We start from the raw sequence: 22,373 nt of genomic DNA, 5'->3' as shown, positions 1-22,373 counted from the left end.
ACCTAATGTGTTCCTGCGGTACATCGACGACTGTTTCTGTATAGTCAAGAATGACGCACTTGCCGCGTTCACCAGGCACATTAACAGCATAGAAAAGGCCATACAGTTCATTGTCGAGGAGGAGGTTGGCAACCAACTACCATTCTTGGACGTGTTAGTGGAGCGAGTGGGCCATAACCTCTCCTTTCGAGTGTTCAGGAAGTCGACCCACACGGGCAGGTACCTACATTTTAACTCAGTGAACCCGGCCTGCCACAAACGTGCTGTTGCGGCTTCACTCATCGAAAGGTCGAGAAAAATTTGCTCACGGCTTCAAGACCATGCCTCGGACCTGGTGCAAGTGCGCCGTGAGTTGACGACTTGCGGCTACCCAAGGAAATTTCTAGCCTCCGTGGAACGCCGCTCAGTGCTCCTAGAGAACACAGCCCGCAACCATTGCCAATCACGTGCCGCCATCCCCTATGTGCCTGGTGTAAGCGAAGCACTGGGACGTGTGCTGCGCTCGTACGACGTGCACGTTGTCCACGTTCCCACCCACAAGTTACGGCACGAACTTGTGAATGTCAAGGAAAAGCTGGAAAAGGAAAAATTTTCCGGGCGTGGTGTACCGGATACTTTTGCTTAGTGCGATTATGTATACATAGGCGAAAGCGGGAATTTTCGAAGGCGCCTGAAAGAGCACAAGAAGGACGTAGAAAACCAAAAAGTAGTTGCCAACGCTCTCGCGGAGCATGCCGTATCAGCAGAACATCGTATCTGCTGGAATGAGGCCCCTATTATCGCCAAAGAAAGAAACGGGCTTACTCACCAATATCTTGAGTCGCTGGCAATACAAACGACTAAAAAAACACTTAATCGCAATGACGGCAATCTCCCGCCAGTGTATGCAAGATGCCTCGGACGATTATTGAAACGTATTTAAGAGCCGGGTTTTTTAGTAAAGCCTTCAGTAAACAAGGCTTCCGTAAGGAAGCCGAAACGTCGTTTATTGACACAAGCCTTTGGTCGGCGATTCATGTATTTTTGTTTTCCTAAGATCGGTATTTTTGCATCTATCACCCTTTTGTAAACTGAAAAAAAAAATTCCACTATAATCATCGCTTTCAGCGTTTGCATCGCACAACTAGCCAAAAAAACACCGGTTTCCCAAAAGCAAATTAATCGGAAATTTTTCTCAGTATTAAACACGACCAGGCTCAAACCCAACTTGGTGGCGTCAACTGAGTGGCGAGCGTTGTCGTGCAGCAACGCGCCGTCTGCGATGCATGCGAGCGCTAACGGCCACCATCGGCGACGCACACCAGCTGGGTGTTGAGATGGGGGCCCTCCAGACCCTTCCGACTTTCGGCCGCTCAAGGATGCGTCGATTTTCCACAAGCATAGACGTGCGGGAAACAGAAAGTGGCTTCACGACCAGCTGAAAACCTTGTTCTTGGTAGGAATACGCAAGCTTTACCGCAAAGCTATAGGGGCGCGCACACGAATAATTCTGGACTTGAAGGGAACACAAGCCCGTTCCCTTCACGTCCGGTCCCTCATGGCCTGAGTCGCTTTGGGACGTTAAACCTCCGTAAACCAAACCTTCACGTCCTTCTTTGTGTGTGCGCCGTTAGCTTTGATAATGAACGGCCGACTCACCCAACAACATGCTTTCTTAAAATACGCAAGCCCGACGGACCAAATGCACTGAAAAGGGGGAAAACTGTCAAGAGAAATAATGTACACTTGCATACTACAGGAAGAAAAGTGTAAAGTATTTACTTACTCTCGGATTTTGTGACAGCTGACCTCCCGCCCTTCATAGGCCCGCGAGAGCAGTTGCTCGCTGTAACGTGGCCAAGCGCTCGCTGGAAGGTATATACGCTGGGTGAAGTTAGTTGACAAAATTGGAATTGGAGGGAAGCTGAAGAGTCTGCCGAATACGAAGTACCGCGAGTGTCCGGACGTTGGCGCCATATGGTGCATCATGGCAAGCCGGCTCTTTTCTGCCGATACCTGTCCTAAGTCATGTATACCATGCGTTGACTATTTGCGCCACAATGTAATCGCCAATTGAAGCTGCGTCAATTCGTTCCTGTCGCGTGCAGCGAAAACTATTCACGTCCGCACTGTCGAGCTTCCGCGCATCCAACTGCGCTCGCGGTTCGGACCTGCTCGTTCGCGATTCCTTCTGAGACACGTGCCTTGACGTGCGGGGGGCGTCACTCCGCGTGGTTAGCTCAATCGCAGAGGAAGTGGCGAACTCTTGGAAAAAGGACAAGCATTCACTCATACATTACTGAGGCTTGCAACCACCTGGAATTCTACAATTCTTACCACAATTCTTAGGCGCTATAAACCACTTCAAGCCATTCCACCTGGCCTCTTGACGCCCTATAATCATGCACATACTCACTACTCTTAGGACACCCGGTATTGACTTTAACATATGTGCACATATTTTAGCCTGAGCCAACCAAAAACCTTGTGTTTGGCGCTCTTTGGCCTTAGATGCCCCCTTGCGCCAAAAAAATTGGCGGTGGTTTAGCTCTGGTTAAACCTGGAGTGACGCGATAGGTACAGCGGGCAGAGTGGAACTTGGTCACGTGACCAAACACGTGACGAACCACGTGATCAGCCACGGCGTCGCGCCGCCGGGAGCTGCTCCGCACCACGTGACCAACCACGTGACAGCGTGGCGGCGCCGCCACGCTAAAGGCTACAAATGCTACCGTAATGTAGCTATCGCTACAAAACCCAGCATCATCATCACCTGGGATTCTTTAACGTACACTGACATTGCACAGCAATGTGGCAGAAATTTTATTTGTAGCCCTCCCCTACGGCGTCCCTCATAGAGAATGTCGTTATATACATGCCCCCTTCTAGCCACCACATGTACTGTGCGATGCAAGTGCACGTTAAAGAACCCCGGGTGGTCGAAATTTCAGGAGCCCTTCCCTACGGCGTCCCTCATAGCCTCAGACGCTTTGGGACTTTAAACCCCCATAAACCAAATCAAACCAAAGCAAACCAAACCACCGTATGTTGTTGTCGTTGTTTTTATACACACCATAATAAACAATACATACTATCTTTAATTTTTTGTGAAGCCTTTTAAGCTGCTTTCAAGGCGCCATTTTTACTACGCCTCCTTTTTTATATAGCTTTTCTTGTTTTTATTTGGTCTAATTTATTTTTATTGTTATGGCATATCCTCCGCCTTGTTTTTCCCTCACTTTTTTGCAAACGTTAAATTGCACGTTAATATTGCTTACGGCGTCATTGTTAGCGAGCCAACTAAGGAGAAGACTTGCACGTAAGCACGGCAGTTCCTAACTTCGCCAATGGGACAGTGTCCCCTACCAACCGCCGCCTTTTGAGTTCTTGGCAGCCTCGACAATCCGTCACCCTTACTTGGACACCCGCACATGCGGGCCTTCCAGGTAACGAGGAAGCCCACTCCCTGGCCCGAGGTCTTACTTTCCGGGCTGTGGAGTGCCTGCTGTCCTTCCGGGACATCCCTTTCACGCTTCCGTGAAAATAGGAGAACATACGCTCCCCCTGCCCCGACTCTCACAATCACACGAGCCGCCCATCGGCGCACAAATCCCGCCCTCCTCCACGCCCGCTTTCCTGATCAATTTCCCTCCACCTGCAAGCCCTGTGGCAAACCTGGAGGCGTTCAACACATACTACTCACGTGCCCCTCATTCCCACATCTTCCCGCACCAGAGGTGGCCCTAAATTACTGGTAGCGCCTACTCGCCAGTAGTTCCGATCGGGACCAGCGCAAGGTCATAACGCGCTCTTTCTAGGATAGCCCTCCCAGGGCATTCCTTTGCATTGTGAGGGGGCCGTCCCTACACGGGGACGGCTTGCAAGTGTCATGTAGGGGGCTCCACCCTAACCTCGGCAATATTGGCAATAAATGTTTTCACCACCACCTACTTACAGAAAGCCTTTCCGCCTTGACAGCGCTCGAAAAACAGAGGGTACTTCTATGAGCCGTTCCCTTAAGTTCTTTATTCCACCACACATTACAGAAGTACGCTTTAAATGGGTCCCTGGACACTGTTGCGTTGCTTCTAATGAGAGGGCTGATTTTTTAGCAAAGTCCGCCCTTGGTGGACCTATTGTCCCGTTCGTCCTGAACGCTTCTACTTACCATAGCACGCTTTCAATGATTCCAGCGTCTCCACTACTTGAGCCATGAGCTTCTCCTTGCTGCAGCGAATTTTCAACACCTGGCATTTCCTTGGAGTATGCGGATGTGCAGTTCAAGGAAATGTGAAGTGTCCATGACCCTCCTGCGCTGCAGGATACCGCGACTATATCTTTATTTACGTCGATCGGGGTTATCTATGAACACCCTTTGCGAGTATTGTGGCGAAATTGAGTCCTTAGATCACTTTCTCCTCTTCTGCCGGCTGTTCGCTTCTCTCTGTAGAATTTACATGGAGATTCCCCTCGCTCGACTAGGGCTTCCTCTATCTATTCCGATTCTCCTCTCCTTCTGGGCAAGCGCCAAGGGATATGCCCTGAAACTAGCGTGCGATTATATTCACGACTATGTAATTACAACAAGTGGACTCCTCTCCTAGAATGAAATTCACTGCTTTTTCTTTTCCTTTTTTGTGCAAACTTTAGTCTAAGACACAAAATTATCCAAATACTCCACTCCTTGTCCATTAGTGCGTTAATTTGTTTCCGCAGTGCACCCTGGCCAATCCCCCGCCGTGGGTATGCGCCACGCGCATACAACATCATCATCATCATCATGCATGCAGCGCGAGGGTGAGAATATGGCCAGCCAAGCGCCAGATCAGCAGATGCGGCACGCACCGCCCTGGTATTACTAGCATATATCATTCTCAATAGCCTACCAGTTGAAAAGAAGAAGGCTCTGTAGAAGGACCAGCAGCCGCCCAGCAGCGGAGGCCAGTAGCAGAAGGATGTCCCACGGCCGTCACCGGGGCAGCAAGGGCAGCCACAGGTCCTCCTCCTCGCCGCTCACAGCCGGCGGCCATGAGCAGCAGTCGGAGCGAACGCTGGACTCCAACCCGCTGGAAATCCATGCGATATCGACGTCACTCACCGGCTCGCACGCTGAGGACCACAGCCGGCGCACAGCGACAGCGTCTCCGGGGAGCTCGACGGAGGAACTGTGCGGCTCCCAGTGGAGCTCGCGGCTGAAGGCCGCCCTCCAGCTGCCGCACAACATGCGCGTGGAGCTCCTCTCGCTGATGGAGAAGGACACCAGTGCCGTGCAGCGCGCCGCAAGAGATAACCCCGTGTCGGCCCAGATGAACAGCTTCTGGAGCATGTGGGCGCCCAATTCGCGCAGCCTGCTGCCACGGGGGTGAGGAGGAGCGCCCGACGCTTCAGACTGCCGTGATCAGTAATGTGCGAGCCGTGAAAGGTGCTGCTTTTAACCCCGAAAGCTTTATGGAAGCAGCAGCAAGGCTGCCTGCCGTCGGCGGCTTCGCAGAAGGCTTGCAGTGCTCAAATCCTTGTTGCAATCAACTGGGTCTTGTGTTGCGAACAGCTAGCTATTCTGCTCTGCTTAACTTGTAAGGCGAATCGCAGGAATCCGAGCTGGATGCTTTCCGTGGCGGTTTTCCTCCCTTTCTCGCCGTTCCTTTCACGTTTTAAGCGCCAGACTTCCTGGCTTTAGTCAAAATATGGATGCACAAGGCCACGATTGTGCTCCCAAAGGTCTAGGATTATGGGTAGAAAAGGGGCTTTGATGCGTGCACCCTAGGAAAGAGAGCCGAGCGCGCTTCTCTGTCAGCGGTCTTCTTCGCTGGCGCGGAAGTAGGGACGGCACGAAATATTTTAAAGGGTGCAGATGAATCAACTCAAGAACCAAATGACACATGCCGTCAAATAGGCCCTGTAAGCAATGGCGTCGAAATATGGAGGGCCCCTTTGAAGGGAATTTACCGCGTCGTTTTTACGTGTCTCTGCCTTAACCGCCCATGTGGCCGATGCCAGATGGCGCCCGATGACCCCGTCCGACCTGGCGTGCGCCGTGGCCACCATCCTGACGTTGGGCATCGTGGTGCTGGCCTCGTTCCTGCTCTTCTTCTCCACCGACGACCCGAAGCGCGCCCAGGTGACCGTGAGCGGCGCCTTCGGCTCCGTCACCGGGATCGGCAAGCTAACCGCCGGCCGACACGTGTACGCCTTCCTGGGCGTGCCCTTCGGGGAGCCACCGCTGCGGGGGGCACGGTTCCGCAAGGCTGCGCCACGGCAACCCGAGGTGGTGCGTGCGGCCCTTCTTTTGTGCACCCTCTCCTGTACACTTGATCCAATTTAAAGGGACGCCCAGGAAGAATGCCTCCAATTTTTGGTCTTTGAAAAATACCGTTCTTTTTGGCTGAGTTGACATTTGTCCGGTAGCAAAAGACGCACCTATTGCTGAATAAGATGCTTTTAAAAATTTGGCCGCCACACGAGTCAAACTCGAGGACTCTGTGACAGTGTTGTAGGCGTTACCGAAAAAAAAAGTAACTAAATACGTTACTCGTTACACTAAAAAAAAAGGCACGCGTTACCGCCCTACGTTACCTACAAAAAAGGGTAATGCGTTACCGTTACCGAAAAAGAAGTTCCGCACGTTACTTTGCCGTTACTTCATGGCCATAAATTTTAATTTGTGCGTCTTCGTGTCACAACTACCGCTCGTCGACCGGCTGCCTGGCGCAAGCCGTCGAGGCACAGGGGCCGCTTTACGCTTCCCTGTGGCCTAAAGACGAGTGTTGGACATTTAATTGTAAACGTCGGTCAGCCCGTGCGTGGAGCACGTGTGTCGGTGCGTCGGTGATCGAGAAGGAACTCAATGGGTTGAGCTTCTTGAAACAAACACTTCACTTGGCGGCAGGGAACAACACAACAAGGTAAAAACGAACAGAGGGAGTGGCAGAAAGAACAATACAAAACACGAAACGCGAAAAGCAGGAGACACACAATACAAGGGTTAATCCGTCCAGCTAGGACAGTAGAGGCGTACAAGGTACTAGATATAGAAATACCACAACGTTACATAGGCAAGGAAAAGGTAAAGTCCAGCGGACAGATCACATACGGGGGCCAAGGTGACGACTCCGGCCGTTTCGGGTGGCTGTCGATGCGGCGATGGCTCGGAGGCGGCGGGCCTTGTGCGATGGAACGCGTGCCTAGGGGCGTTAATTCGGCCCCCAACGCCGCGGACACACCACCCAACCTGGACGGGGCCGGCGGCCAGCACAGTTTCCCTCCCATCATCGGGACGCTTTCTCTTTGTTTCTGCACGCGGGGACGACGGGGAAGAGGGTAACCGGCAAAGCTCCCCCGGAGCGCGCCGGAGAGCTGCGCCTTCGGGAGAGCAGGAGAAAGCGCTCAAGACTTATTTCTTCCGTGACAGCCGTCGCCGAGTCGGCCAGGCCTGCACGCTCGAGTTTCGGAAACCAGCGCATCTGCACCACCGTCCTAGAAATCACCACGCTTCCTTAGAACTCCAATGTTCGTTTGGTTTTCCGATGGCCTAGCTCCGAGAAATCTCGACGGATGCCCCGCAAGCAGCCGTGCTGCGACCCTGTTACTGCTCTACGTGAGCCCTCTCCTCTGCTATCTCCCAATGGGCCACGTCCCGCTGGTCTGTGACACTTCGCCTTAAGAACTCACGATAACAATTTTGTAAAGCTCATACTTTACATAAAACTTCTAGCCCAAACAACGATTTTATGCAAAATCGTGATTTCACGATAATACTTTGAACAAATGTGCAGGAGCTTAGCAACGATCGGCCTAAAGTTGCCTGCAGAGTTGCATGTGATGGCTTCTAACTCTGTGCCACATGGTGAAGCCATTTTCTGAATGTGACATTAAACACAAAATGACACTTCATCATCATTTCGAGCTTTACATAGGAAACATCGCTGAACTCTCAACAAATGTACAGTAATTCTGAAAAATGTAATGTTCCAAAATGCTGGGCATGTTTCCACTCTTTAGAGAGCTGTGTGTGTGAGTAGTTTTGGAAGGGAAAGTAAGTGAAGGCAAGTGTGTAAATGCGTGTTCGTGCACGTGTTTCGTGCTTAATGGCTGTTCTGTCTATTTTTTTAGTGCATCGTCAAGGGCTAGCATGCGAGCCGCAACAAGGGTCGTCGAGAGCGCCTGTACATTTTTGTTTATTTTCAACATTATTTTAGGTGCTCTGCACTTTTTTTCCAAATAAGGGGCTGAGTGGGGGACAATTGGAACAAAAAGTAACTAGTAACGTGACACCTCACGTTACCGAAAAATGTTAACGTATGTTACCCGTTACAGATTGGAAATGGTAACAAGTACGTTAGTAAGTTACCGAAAAAAGTAACGCGTTACCGGTAACGCCGTTACTAACGCGTTACCGCCAACACTGCTCCGTGATCACTGTGTGGAAGTGAATAGCGGCGAAGCCCAGCCTCAGGGATCCGCAATAAAAAAGAAATTTCTCGACGTGCCGCATTTTTTCTTGTGAAAGCGACCATAGCGACACCTGTATTTTAATTTTTGACGTCTCCTAGATTTTGAAAATACCGTTTTCCGTGGCATTGCCCTATTTGCCATTCGGTGGAGGTGGTGAAAAGCATTTATTCGATAAAGGTATATACAGAGAGGTGAAGGAGGCTTCCCTAATGGGAAGCCTCCTTACATTCTAGGTGGAGTCCCTAGTCCGGGACCCCATTGGTAGAAGCCGCCGTCCGGGCCCTCTGGACCAAGGCCCGCTGGTCCTGGAGGTCCGAGCAGCTAAGCAGGGCCGCCTCCCAATACTGTCGGGTAGGGTTTGGGGAAAGGGCTGTGTTCTGCTTGCAGGCCCATACCTGTGGGGAGGTGTCAGTCACCTCCCCACAGTACGACCACCGGTCAGTGACCATAGGGTTGAAATGTCTCAATATAGCTGGGCATACAAGACTATTCGTGAAAAGTTGGAGGAGCACGCGTTCGTCTGCTTTCTCAAGCACTTTTACAGGGGACGGGTAGCGTTCATGTTTATGCTGATAGTATTGCAGAATTTCACAAAAGCGTAGCAAGAGTTGCCCCGCATCCGAGGCACCAGAGTCCGCATGAGGTACCCGGGAGATGAAAGTTCGGGAAGCCGCGTTTACGGCCTCATTCCCTCGAAGACCCTGATTGCCTGGAGTCCAGATGATGTGTTTAGGGGAGGGTTCCGTATTGCGAATGCATCAGCGCAAGAAATATGCTGCTAGGGGTGCTATGTGACCGGCTTCGTAGCTTCGACACGCTCCGCGGTATAGTCGGTGATGGCGGGTTGAGAAGCAGGATGGAAGATGGCCAATGCAATAGCCACCTACTCTGCGTAAGTGCGGTCAGCTGCCCTAAAGCTCAAACCGTCCACTCCCGGGGGTCAGGGCCGGCACTATCCACGTAGAAAACGCCGTGTTTGTGTGCCAGAGCCTGTGCTCGGGCTGTAAGGCGACTATCGTGAGTATGAGTGTCCGTCTTTGAAGGGAGAGGGCGTGGTAGCGCCACAGCTCGGGTACCGGGACCTGGCCGGATGGTGTTTGCAAGAGGCGCGAGCGCGGCAATCTGTCGACACATGCCAATTTCTGTACTATACCCTCAGAATGCCGCCGAAGTTTCTTGATGGGCATGTGATGTTAGCCGGGCCGAGTGAACGCCCATACGTGAGCTGTCCGTTTCTCGCAGTTCGACGGCAGGAAGCCGGGGCCAGCGTGCTTCCAGGAGGGCGAGGGGGGCAGCGTGCGGTCCGGCGTGTCCGAGGACTGCCTGCACCTGAACATTTGGACGCCAGAGGCGCTGTGCGGCGACGCCTCGTGCGCCAACCGCACCGTGCTCTTCTTCCTGCACGGGGGCCTCTTCCAGAGCGGCAGCAACAATGACGACCCGCTCGACGGAAGGTGCGGCTTCCTCGGAGCCAATGGCCGGTTTGCCCAGAGTAACGTAGGCCTGTGCTCCTCCTAAGGCTGATAGCAACTTTTAAACGTGGGCTGCTTTCTGGGTTTCAAGGGTGCACACCTGGTGGGAATACAGCTAAGACGTGATAGGCTGGTTCACTGCTATTAAACAGTTGACTTTAAACTAATAGCTACTTTTATATAGATAGGTTCGTAGTCCACGGTAAGTAACATCCATATTTCTCTTCTCGTCAGCGCAAGGAGCTCTGAACTGCAAACCGAAGCCGCGCCTAGCAGCGGCGCGCTGTGGCTGCTCCCAGGCGCTCTTTCTGGCCCCTAGCTCTTTCGCCCGGGCTCGGCCCAAAAATTTCTTGCGCTGCAGCGGCTTAATACTTAAGCAATTAACTATTCAATAGTAGTTAACCAGCTTGCTAGCGAACACCTCGGAACTGTATTCTGTTGCATACCGCCGCTGACAATGATCTGCCGAAGAGCGCTCTTCTAGATCAGAGAGCCTGTTTTCAAATATTCCTAACAGTTTTATAAGTGAAACATGTTTTACTTGTAAAGATGTTAGAAATATTTGAAATATTCTGTATAGAGCGGGTTCATGGCAGGTATAATATACCAGGTGTCCCAGGGAAGGTGATCACTAAATTAAAAAATAGGGCTTTCGAGGTAACGAGAAGTTTTTGAGCCATTGTAATACAACCTTTGTCCGTAAAGTTTCGAGACTGAGTCCAATAAATAAAATGCGTCTAACATTGAAATCATTTGTACAGCAGCCCTTCGAAATAGTCTCCTTTGCAGTCTACACACAGCTTCCAACGCTTCTTGAGGTCTTGGAAACACTTGGTAAACGCTTCTTTTGGCAGGGCTGTCAGCTCCTTTTCATGGCGTCTTGAATGGCCGCCACGCTCCCCACCCAGAGACCTTTCAGTGCTCTCTTCACACGAGGAAACGAGAAAAAATCGCATGGGGAGAGGTCAGGCGAGTATGGTGGATGGGGAAGTACAGTAATGCTGTGCTTGGCGAGAAATTTTTTCACGCTGAGAGCAGTGTGCGGCATTACGTTATCGTGTGGAACGCTCCATTGGCTAGATGCCCGTAAGTCAGGGCGACGGCGTCGCAGTCCATCACGCATGTGTTGGAGTACGCGGATATAAAATTGATTCACCATCTGCCCTTGTGGGACGAACTCGTGGTGTATGACACCTCTGGCATAAAAAAAGACTTTCAGCATCGTCTTTGTTTTGGTCTTCTGTCGCTGCACCTTTCTCTATGCCGGAGAGTTTGTGAACCGCCATTCGGCGCTCTGCCTCTTTCTTTGAGGATCGTATTGAAAACACCAGGTCAACACGGGCTTGAGCCGGGACATATGAGTCTCAAAGTCGGGCGAAAAGATCACCACGTTTTCCAAGTAGCACAGGCAGGACTTCCACTTCAGGCCGCGTAGAATGTTGTCCATCATGCGCTCGAAAGTAGCCGGATCATTACAGAGGCCGAAAGGCATTACAGGTATCTTCGATTCGGCTGCACTAGCTGCACGAGTTCAGAGTGTGCAGCACTGTCGTATACGTTTTGCCAGTGCAGCGCGCGCCCTCTGCACTTTCCTCTTCAAGTGCAGGCCTAGTTGTCGACGAGTTCACGACTGCGCTGCACTCACTTGGGAGCAAGTGCCAGCCAGTTCACGATGGCGGGTGTTCGTCCAAGTGCGCAGCAGACGACGTTGGAAATAGCTGTCGGCGACAGTACCAAGACGGTGACTGCTGTTCGTAGCAGCGATGGCTCTTACATTCCTGAGGGAATGGATACGAGGGAGCAGGTGAGTGTTGTTCGATGGCTTACTAAAAAAAGCACGTTTCACGTGGTGCGCGGTTTTGTTTGTCTGCTATGGCTTCAAGCAGTGAACAGCAAACTCTACATTCTCTTTTACGTGTGCACGAATTGCGCGTACCTGCGCTCGTATTGACCGTCTGAGGAAGCATTTAGGTGCTCGCAAGCAAAGACGCACCCCGCTAACGCCACAGACTGGTGCTGTCAAGGGAAATGCACCCTGTGCGATTTCTCGGTCACTTCGCTAAGTTTGCGCGTCTGCAGCTTGTTCTCATTATTTTTTTCTTTTTCAGACGGCGAACGCTACACTCGTTTTTCAATCTGAGCCTACACCCGCCAGCCAGCCATGTGCTTCCGACGCAAGCGCTATAGACGCCCCTGCCTCGGCAGAGGCAGTTGCACCTATACCTGCTTCTGCGGAAGAAGATTTCGAAGAACTTTGGACCGGCGCAAAAACGCGTTTTTTAATAGACAGGTATGTTGACCTTAAAGACCTGGTTGGCCAGAAAGGGGGATTCAGGTATGTGTCCATCTCTGATTTTATGCAGCATGCTTGCAAACGCGAAAACAAAAAATGTATTTCACAAAAATGCGAGAATTTGTTCCGAGCGGTTACTGTATTTGAATGTATTGGCAATCATTGTAGTACAAACCAAAGTGCATTTCATATTTCATCCCAGCATGCTTTTGCAAATGCGACCCCTGTTTTTGCAGTTGAGTTTAATAGTTGCTGCAGTACGTGTTTCAGTTCTGGCTTGATTTCTTTAGGACCAAAAAAAAAATATTGTGGACAAGGTTGGCGAACCTCCTCAACGATGAGTTTGGAGGCACCCTTTCGGCTGTCCAGGTCGAAAATAAGTGGAAGTCGTCGGAGCGCAGCTACAAAAGAGCGAGAACGAAAAATAATACATCGGGGCACCACCGTGTGCTGTGCGAGTATGATGAGTGAGTATCCAGTGCAATGAATGTCCAGCTGACTTGCTGAATAGTTCTAATAGAACTTACGCCATGTAGGGAGCTGGCCAAGATGTTGGAAAAGGAACATCATATACAGCCACCAGCACTCCTCGAGAGTGGAGTCTCTGCAGGAAACTTAGAGTAAGTATACTAATTATATTAAATGCATTTGTCTTTGTAGGGAGGCTTACAACTGGAATGGCAGACTAAATTCGGTACATGAGAAGGAACACACATGACAAGGCTAAGCACTGACTAAAAGCTGAAATAACATTTACATTGTAAGCAATGCTTATTATTTTCCTAAGCAGATAGAGCAAAAGAAGCATGTCATATGTGTCCATTCTTGTGCAGGTGGTTTCCGAGTCAAGCACTTGGTGCAAACCACGGAAAGTGATGTAATGTCTGTATTCATGTGTGCAAAGTGTGGCCTCAGAGGACATGGACTCCTACAGGGACAAGGAGGAGGTGCCGGCCAGCATGCCCCGCAGGAAGAGGCAGAGGGCATCTTCGAACAGTGTCCTTGCCGAAACGCTGCTGAAGTCGGATGCAGCTAGAGCCAAGCACCACGAGGAGCGCATGGCCAGGTTTGATATGCTCATCGATGTCATGCGAATAAACAAGGAGTAAGCCCTTGCACTTTGGTGTTTCGTGACCTATGTGCTACATATCCCAAGTGAAAAGGAAACATTCAAATTATGTTTCCGCATTTATTCACTTCAACTTGAACAGCCCTAGAATTCATACAAGCACTACACAGACAGCATGGCAGTAGCATGACACAATCTTCATGAAAACAAGGCTGCCTTAGCATTGCTGCTTTGCAATGTATTCCCTCCGAGCCTCACTGTAGCCTAACAAATTAAGGTCTACATGTCCTGTTGGCTCTCGGTTTCCTGCATCGTCGTAAGGTGGCAAAGTCTCCAACTCTTCCAAAAAATCCCTTTCTTCATTACAAACATTGTGTAAAACGCAGGCAGCCATTACAAGGAAGCAGCACTGTACTACAGTTTTGGCGTCAACAAAGTACAACCTTCGAAAGCGCTGCTTCAGCAGTTCAAAAGTGTTTTCAATCGTCACCCTTTGTTGGCTATGCCTTCCATTGAAGTTTCTTTTTCACGAAGGAAAACTGTTCTGATTGTCTCTGAAGGGGGTCATGAGCCACGGCATTGGCGCGTAAGCACAGTCCCCGTCGCACATTGCGGATGCGTTCCGAAAGAAGGGGCTTTCTCTCGGCACATGCGCATCGTGTGTTGATCCCGGAAAACCGACGAACGCCTGCGTGAATCTGTTTTTATCGTCGCAGATCCTCTTCAGTATGATGGACGGAAACTTCCGGTTGTAGTAAGAATGTGCAGATTGATCCGGCCTAACGATCTCCACATGACATCCATCGATACACCCTATAGTGTTCCGGGGCCCCCTGCCACCACTCTTCGCGAGGAATCCAGCTTTCACGCTGACAATCTCCGTGATGCCAGGCCAGCAGATTACTTCGTCCCTGATGGCGTGCAAAACTTTGACGACTCGGTTGACACGCACGTGCACCGACAACTCCGTCACGTCAAATTTATCGGCAACAGAGTACATTGAGCTCTGGGAGCCTATGTAGACCAAAGCGACCAGGCACGCTTTTTCAGCCGAAATCTGCCGCCTTCCTTGTACAGCATCGGGGAAGAAGGCGAATGCCATGAAGGGAGCGCTCAGCTCATCGAAAGTCCTTCTAGACAGCCGGAAGAGTCTCTTCAACTCCACTTCGAAGTACATGCCCACTACAGTTTCACAGTAGCCAGGGATACGATGGCGATCGTTTCTGACGACACCACATGCAACTAAAATGCACATCTCATCGAATTCTTCGTCGCTGTTGGACTCAATAGCTCCATAGCCGCTTGCAAGCAGGCAGCCATCTCGACCACGTTCATAGACACACGTACGAGAAGTCCTATGCACGACACAAGAAAAAGAAAAAAAGCAGCACGAATCAATGGAGCACCCGGCACAAAGAATCCGCCTATGGCGCCTGCGAAGCGACGCTGGCGACGCGCTGCAGATGACAAGGCCTGCACATTTTGTGAACTTGCCTATTCGTTTTGACAGCGACAGTGCGGCGCTAGTGTCGTGAACTGCTGGAACCGGTCTTGCGCGCTCGTTGCACGGTGGCGGAACTATTGCGTAACTAGTGCAGCCAAATCGAAGAGACCTTTTCATACAGGGCCGTCAGGTGTCACAAATGCTGTTTTAGTTACGAGCGTGTAAATGGAGAGAAGATCTCCACTCCTTGTACGTAGTCCAGAGCATCGTCAATACGGGGGAGAGGGTAAACGTCTTTGCGTTTGGTTTAGTTTATGGGGGTTTAACGTCCCAAAGCGACTCAGGCTATGAGAGACGGCGTAGTGAAGGGCTCCGGGAATTTCGACAACCTGGGGTTCTTTAACATGCACTGACATCGAACAGTACATGGGCCTCTAAAATTTCGCCTCCATCAAAATTCGGCCGCCGCGGCCGGGATTGAACCCGCGTCTTTCGGGCCAGCAGCCGAGCGCCATAACCACTCAGCCACCGCGGCGGCAGGTAAACGTCTTTTCGCGTGATCTTATTAAGGTGGCGGTAATCAGCGCAGAAACGAATAGAGCCATCTTTCTTCATCAGAAAACCCGGGTGAGGCCCATGGTCTGTGAGAGGCCCCAGTCACGCCGCTCTGAAGCATGGTGTCAACCTGGTCTTGAATAACTTGACACGGTATGGGGCTGACGCAGAGGGGCATGGCGACCGGTGCCGATGCGGCCGGCGAAAGTCTATGTGCGACTCAAAGCGGGTTGTTGTGAATCGAATTAGGAACGAAATTGATGAAGTAGCGGAATAAGTTGAATGCATTGAGGTGCATGAAGAGTGGCGTCGATGGAGAACGTCTGTAGGTGACTTGCCGAGCGCGGGAACCGGCGGGCTGAGGGTGTCTACGTCGCGGGACGGCGAATCGTCATTGTTATCGCAATGGAGAATGACCGAGGCACTCACCGCGACGCACAGCGGAAACATATGTAAACGGATTGCTCACGAACAACTCAGTAAGGCCAGCTGGTAGGGTGAGTACATCGTAAGGTAGGGGCAGGGACTTGCAGCGGAGAAATATGGGCGACGGTGTAAAAAGTACGTTCCTGTCACAAAGTCACAAGAACAAAAGAGCACGCAGGCAGGTCAGTGTCTTCGGCAACGACGGCTTTGGGAGAAGCAGCAGAAGGGACAGCGGCCAACGAGGAATCGCTGAACAACCACATTCGATGACTGCGTTATGGCGCAACAAAAAGTCCTAACCGAAGATGATGTTGATGATTAGGACAGGTTGGCAAAATGATCAATTCAGTTACGTACAGAATGTCCTGAATAACGACGCGAGTCGTGCACGACGCTAAAGGCGTAATAGGCTGTGCGCTTGCGGTGCGCATCCAGAATTCAGAAAGTGGAGCCGTCACTGTGGCGTCCATGGCAGACACGGTAGCACAGGTGTCGACGAGCTTTATAACAGAAACTCCTTGCACAGAAATCTAGATCAGATTTGGGAGAGATAAATGAAGTCTTTGACATTTCGCTGGTGGGGCAGTTCTCCCCTGAGGAACTGTGGCATCTAGTTTTCCTCTTGCGGAAGAGTGGGGCGCTGGCGCATGGGAGAAAAGGAGCGGTGACGCGGAGATGGTGAGCGCCGGGAGTCAGGTGAAAGGCGGCGGTTCGGTGGCGGCTCGGCTGGTGCTGAGTATTGACTTTGAGGAGGCTGGCAACTCGTGGTGGCGACGGGGATCCTGGCAGACGACGACGGCAAAGACGTGCCACATGACCAGACAATCCGCAAGCCTAACAGATGGGGCGATTGTCACTAGTACGTCAGTGATTGCCGAATTGTGAAACGGGTCGGTAAAAGGTGTCGGTGCTTGAGGAACTTGAGGCTCATGCGCTGGAGGCGTAGCGTAGTTCAGCGGTAGTTATGCGGCCTCGGCAGTGCAGCGTCGGCAGCGTAGGTTAGGGGGGCAGCGACAGGTGCAGCTGGTGTGGGCGGATGGACCAGTGGAAGGGCCACAGCAACTTGTTCGCTGATGACATGGCGAAGGTATGGCCCCATGTATGGAAATGGTCCAGAATTGGGTGGCAGAAAGGAGAGTTGACGAGCAACTTCTGCGAGTATTATGTCTTTGAGCTGTTGCAACAGTAGCGAGTGGTCAGGTGCAGCTGAAAGGCCGGGAAGCGACTCGACAGACGCGGCGTGATGGCGATTGAGGAGCCACTTACGCAGCTCATCGTAGCTCTGGCAGAGGCTGACAACTGCGGCAACGGTGCTGAGATTTCGCGACAGCAGCATCTAAAAGGCGCCATCCTCGATTTTTTGTAGCGATAGATACATTACGGTAGCATTTCGAGCCTTCAGCGTGGCTGGTCACGTGGTGCGGAGCAGCTGCCGGCGGCGCGGCGCCGTGGCTGATCACGTGGTTCGTCACGTAGTTCGTCACGTGACCAAGTTCCACTCGGCCAGCTGTAGCTATCGCGTCACTCCAGGCTTAACCAGAGCTAAACCACCGCCAATTTTTTTCAGAATATGTTTCATCTTGCCAGCCTCGGACATCTGGGCGTTGACGCGAAAGCACAGGTTGACCACATCTTCCCAACTGCTGCGAATGTTCGCACAAGCGGTGTTCGGCACGTAGCTTTCGGAGAGCAGGACGTCCGAACACTTCGGAAAGGTTCGCTTTGAAACGGGCCTACGTGCAGAGGTTTATTTATTTATTTATTTATTTATTTCAATACCTTCAACGCCCCTGGAGGCATTACAGAAGGGAGTGGAATGCACGAGGAATATCTATACGTATGCAATTATAACACAGGAATTGCGACAATACAGAGTGAGAACAATAGCAACAACAATAACGCGGTAAGGTGTAGATTACTTGGAGTAAACATATTATTCGAGAGCAGATTTGAACAAAACAGAGTCGGTAATTGTGGCAACTGAGGTGGGCAGGTGGTTCGATTCATTGCTTGTCTTCGGAATAAATGAGTGGAAATATATGTTCATGCGACAAAAGGAGATGCCTACTTTATGAGGGTAGTCTCTACGGGATGAAATACATTCAGGTTCAGAGAGAAGCGCTTCTTTAAGATGGGGATTGTGATGATAAATTTTGTTAAAGAGAGATAAGCGTGACACTTTTCTTCGTAAGAGAAGTGGAAGGTTCAAAGTAGCTTTCATGTTTGATACACTAGATAAACGAGAGTAGTTGTGAAGTATGAATCTTACACGGCGATTCTGCACGGACTCCGACCTTTGAGTGTGACATTCGAGACCAGTATCCCCCACCGAGCATGCATATTCCAGTTTTGGGTGTACGAGTGATTTATAGGGTAGAAGTTTTAGAGAGGACGGTGCCATAGTAAAATTTCGCCTGAAATATCGAAGCATGCGTTTTGCATTGCTGCAAATGAAGTTAATGTGTGTTTGCCAGGACGGATTGTTGGTTATGTAAACACCTAGGTATTTGTAAGACGTTACATGTTCTAGGGAAAGGCCATCGATCTGGTAGTCAAAAAGGTCAGTGGAAACAAGAGGCGAGTTCCGGGAAATTCGCACGGCTTTGCAATTATTAGGGTTAAGGCGCATGTTCCAGGTGTTACACCAGTCGGATATGCTGTTAATGTCGGACTGAAGTTTTGTGGAGTCAGAGATAGGAGAAATCGTTCTGTAAATCACTCAGCCATCGGCCAACAATCTAATAGAAGAGTTAATGTAGTCAAGCAAGTCATTAATGTAGATAAGAAAAAGTAATGGTCCCAGCACTGAACCCTGGGGTACGCCGGAGTAAACTGGAGAAGGATCAGAGTTATTGGCACATACAAACTGTGTTCTGTTGAGAAGAAAAATTTCGATCCATGCTAAAATGCTGGGATTACTGTTAAGCCTGCTAAGCTTCAAAGTAATTGATGGTTAACAAGATCAAACGTTTTGGAGAAATCTAGAAATATGCAGTCGATGTAGGATCCAGAGTCTGTGGCAGCAGGAAGGTCATCAGTGAAAGATATGAGCTGTGTCTCACATGAAAACGATTTGCGAAACCCATGCTGATGTGGCGTAAAGAATTAGTTATTTTCTAGAAAATTAACCAGGTTGGAATAGATTATATGTTCAAAGATTTTGCATCCAACGCTAGTTAAGGAAATGGGTCAATAGTTAGTGGGTGAAAGCGCGTCACCGGACTTGAATAACGGTACCACCTTGCCCACCTTCCAATCGTTTGGTAATACCGAAGAATTCAAAGATTGAGTAAACAGGTTAGAGGATTGTGAACGAGTATACATCGATACTCTTCAAAAACTTCGAATTAATACCATCTACGCCTGTGGACGAAGACAGTTTTAAGTTCTTAATTAAGGTTTGCACACCGACCGAGTCAATAAGTACAGTGTCCATTGGAGGAAAATTCATGTCATCTATAACAGGCAGGGAAACAGACTGCAGTCGCAAAAAAAAATTAAATACTTCATTAAGTGCATCGCAACATTTTTCACTGTGAATAACAGCGCCATTTTCATCGGATAAAGTTATCATATTGGATTTTGAGCCACTAATACTGTTCCAGAATTTTTTAGAGTCTGTAATCAGCAAAGAAGGCAGGGTCTCTTGAAAAAATTCGTTTAGCGCTCTTCATTGCACTTTTGTATAGAGTTAGCTATCTGAGAGACAACCCAGTCATCGTGCCTACTGCTAAATTTTGCCTCGCGAAACAACCTCTTCTTTTTATTTAGTAGCCGTTTTAAGAAAATGTTGAACCACGGGGATCGCTCTCTGCCCGATATGACACGTTGGGGTATGTATTTATCTGTTAACAAAATGACTTTTTTTTTAACAAAGACCGGTTTTCTTCGAGAGTACGTGCAAAAGAGTTGGTAGGTGTTCATCCAAAAATGTTCCGAGTTCTCTATTTACCGAAGCAAAGTCTGCTTTCTTGTAATTTCTTATGAACTTTGGTGCTGGCGCGGAGCGACTCACGGTTCCTGCAAATGAGAATAGAATAATACTGTGGTCACTGAGACCCGGTAGAAAAGTGAGTGAATGAACAACATCGGAGGAAGTAGTCAGAATTAAGTCTAGGATACTGGAACTAGTCGGCTTGATTCGTGTTGGTTCCGTTATGATTTGCGAGAAGTTGAAATCAGCGCACACGTTTAGAAACGCTGTGGTTGCTAGATTACTGGTCTGAGGCAAACGGAACGGGGGCGGACCAACTTACTTTAGGGTAATTAAAATCACCCAGCAGGAATATAGGTGAATTTGGGAATCTGACGACGATATTATTTAATACATCATGAAAATTGGTGCAAAATGAGGAAGGGGCAGTAGGGGGCGGTAGCATGCGCAGAAGACCACGTCACGGTGGTTAGTGCGCATACATGCGCACACCATCTCTAAGAAGGAGACAATAAGAATATTAAAACTGAATATGGTCTGCAATGACAATTAGGACACCTCCGCCGGATCTAAGAGCACGGTCACATCGATGTATGTTAAAGGACTTTTCACAGTTGGAAAGTTCATTGTTAGAAATCTTTGCGTTGAGCCAAGTCTCAGTGAGCATGCAAACATCGGCGTTACAAGTGTCAATGAGGGAGCACAAGTCATCACTTTTGTTCATTAGACTTCGAATGTTTGAAAAAAGAAAGCAAATTTCGCTCGCAGAATCACGAGCACACTTTGACTGCTGGGATGAAGGTGAGTCGTTTTCAGGATATGCAGGTTCGGCAGCGCTGACATGCGCAGACGTATCATTACGATTATCACATTCGCATTCACAGACACTGTCCGTCGAGGGGAGGTAGATAAAGCACTTTTTTGTTGATGAACAGCTTGTTGTATCGAATTGAGAACTGCTGACCGCTGGCTTTACCAAACTCATAATTTTGCTGGTGATGTGCGAGTAGCCGGACAGTAGCCTTCGCAAACACGGATGCCTGGCGATTTTAGATTCGACCTACCGTAAAAAATGGCTTCTTTGATTTTGAAGCTCGAGAACTTGCCTATCACCGGACGGCACTTGTTTGGAACAAACTTTCCCAACCTATGCACTCGGACAATGGCTCCATCACATAGCTGCATGTTTAATGATGATAGAATAGCGTCGCGAACTTTTTTTTCCGATTCCGCCCATGATTCCGAATGCTGATCAGGAAAGCCGTAGAACAGCAGGTTTTCCCGCCTTGATGTCTTCCAGTTCGTCTAAACGTCTTCTAAGGGCGGTCGCTTCGGTTTGAATAGCGTCCGTCACTGTACGAGCAACATCCTTTTCAGAGTAGGAATGTGAAGCAGCAATGTTAGCTTCCACAGCCGTTAGTAGGTCATGAAAATTGCTCATTCGCTGCTCGAGATATATTTGCATTTCCTTTATTTCGCTAATCAGGTACAGGACTTGTGAGTGATTTTTGCCCATTTTACCAGTCAGTGCTTTCAGTAAAGCGACAACGTCGTTATTGTTCTTGCTATGATCATCCTTGGGAGGCCCGGGGTTTAGCTCAATATCCCCACCCAAAAGAAGCAACTTCAACACATGCAGACATTCAGTACCAGTGCTAAACAAAACATGTGGGCATGGAAAGAGCAGCAGGTTTACATTATTTGTGCGTTTACAGAACAAGGAAGGATTCGGACTACCCTGCATTAGAAAGCAGAAGTTTTGGCGCGTCCGCTTAGCTGCTGCTCTTTCATGCCCGCTGAGGAACCAGGCGTGCAGTACGTGGTTAAACGTGCTCTTCCGTCGATGGGGCTTGCGTCAAGGCTGAGGGCAACGTGAACCGACACGCTTCGGGTGGTAGTGCCGGGCAGCGCTGATCCGTCGTCGATGACGCTGTAGAAAGCGTCGCAACTGGACAACGCTTCTCTGCAGGTAGTGATGTGCTGCGCATGCGCCGCAGATCCGGCGGGATCGGAGAGATGAAATTAGGTAAAAGATCCGCAGGCCAGTAATATCTGCATTGGAAAGCAGAAGTATAGTTCCGGCGCGTCCTCATAGCTGCTGCTGTTCTCTCATGCCCACTCTAGGTTTGCTTGTGGCTTCGATGCCAGAGGTTGGCAACAGCCGTCAAGTAGAAGATGATGTTGGCCAACTTCTTAGCACATGTCGTGTGCTCACCTCCTCGTATGAGTACAGCCAGTCGTCAGTCCGCTGAAGAGGGCAGAGGACTGCTGAGCCCGCTCGGATGGTTGGCGTCTTCGGTCGTGTGCGGCGGTACAAGGATGGTGTTAGACGACCGAACCTCCACCAGATGGGGCTTAGGTGAACGCTTAGGTCAGTGTTAGCAGAGACGGAACGCACTCCACGTTCGGACAGGCTGAGCAGGCTCTGCGTGACGTTTTGGCGAGGCTAGTGCCCATATTCTTCTTCGGAATACTAACAATTTAAAATTAACATCACGGGGGCACTTAAGTCGTCTTACTTGCTATGAATGCGAAAGCATTGCGCACAAGTGCTGTTCCCGTTGGTGCGTTTGTGGTTTGTGCGTTTGTGTAACTTAGTTCGCGTTGACCACCAAATTGCAGACCATTCGGAGCTCTGTGAGTTAACGCCTTTATATGCAGAATTTGTCATTATCGACTTACCATTCAGAGATGGCGGCGGGTCCGCATACCACTACCAGCGCAGTGGGCAGCGGTTAAGCGATGCGCCA

At 49.9% G+C, this 22,373-nt stretch overlaps 1 protein-coding gene across 1 annotated transcript in view; it reads left to right on the top strand.

Annotated features, from left to right (window-relative positions):
- Nucleotides 1-4,934: 4,934 nt before the first annotated feature.
- The window catches only part of LOC144130028 (acetylcholinesterase-like), a 57,457-nt gene continuing 40,018 nt past the window's right edge, over nucleotides 4,935-22,373 (top strand). The window contains exons 1-5 of the mRNA XM_077664069.1: nucleotides 4,935-5,341; nucleotides 5,977-6,247; nucleotides 9,673-9,884; nucleotides 12,732-12,815; nucleotides 13,100-13,261. Coding sequence (XP_077520195.1) covers nucleotides 4,935-5,341; nucleotides 5,977-6,247; nucleotides 9,673-9,884; nucleotides 12,732-12,815; nucleotides 13,100-13,261 — 1,136 coding nt within the window. The remainder of the gene's footprint in view (nucleotides 5,342-5,976; nucleotides 6,248-9,672; nucleotides 9,885-12,731; nucleotides 12,816-13,099; nucleotides 13,262-22,373) is intronic.

This window comes from Amblyomma americanum, chromosome 4 (assembly GCF_052857255.1).
Source record: "Amblyomma americanum isolate KBUSLIRL-KWMA chromosome 4, ASM5285725v1, whole genome shotgun sequence".
In the NCBI taxonomy this organism is placed as follows: domain Eukaryota; kingdom Metazoa; phylum Arthropoda; class Arachnida; order Ixodida; family Ixodidae; genus Amblyomma; species Amblyomma americanum.
This window is presented reverse-complemented; position numbering and strand designations above follow the sequence as displayed.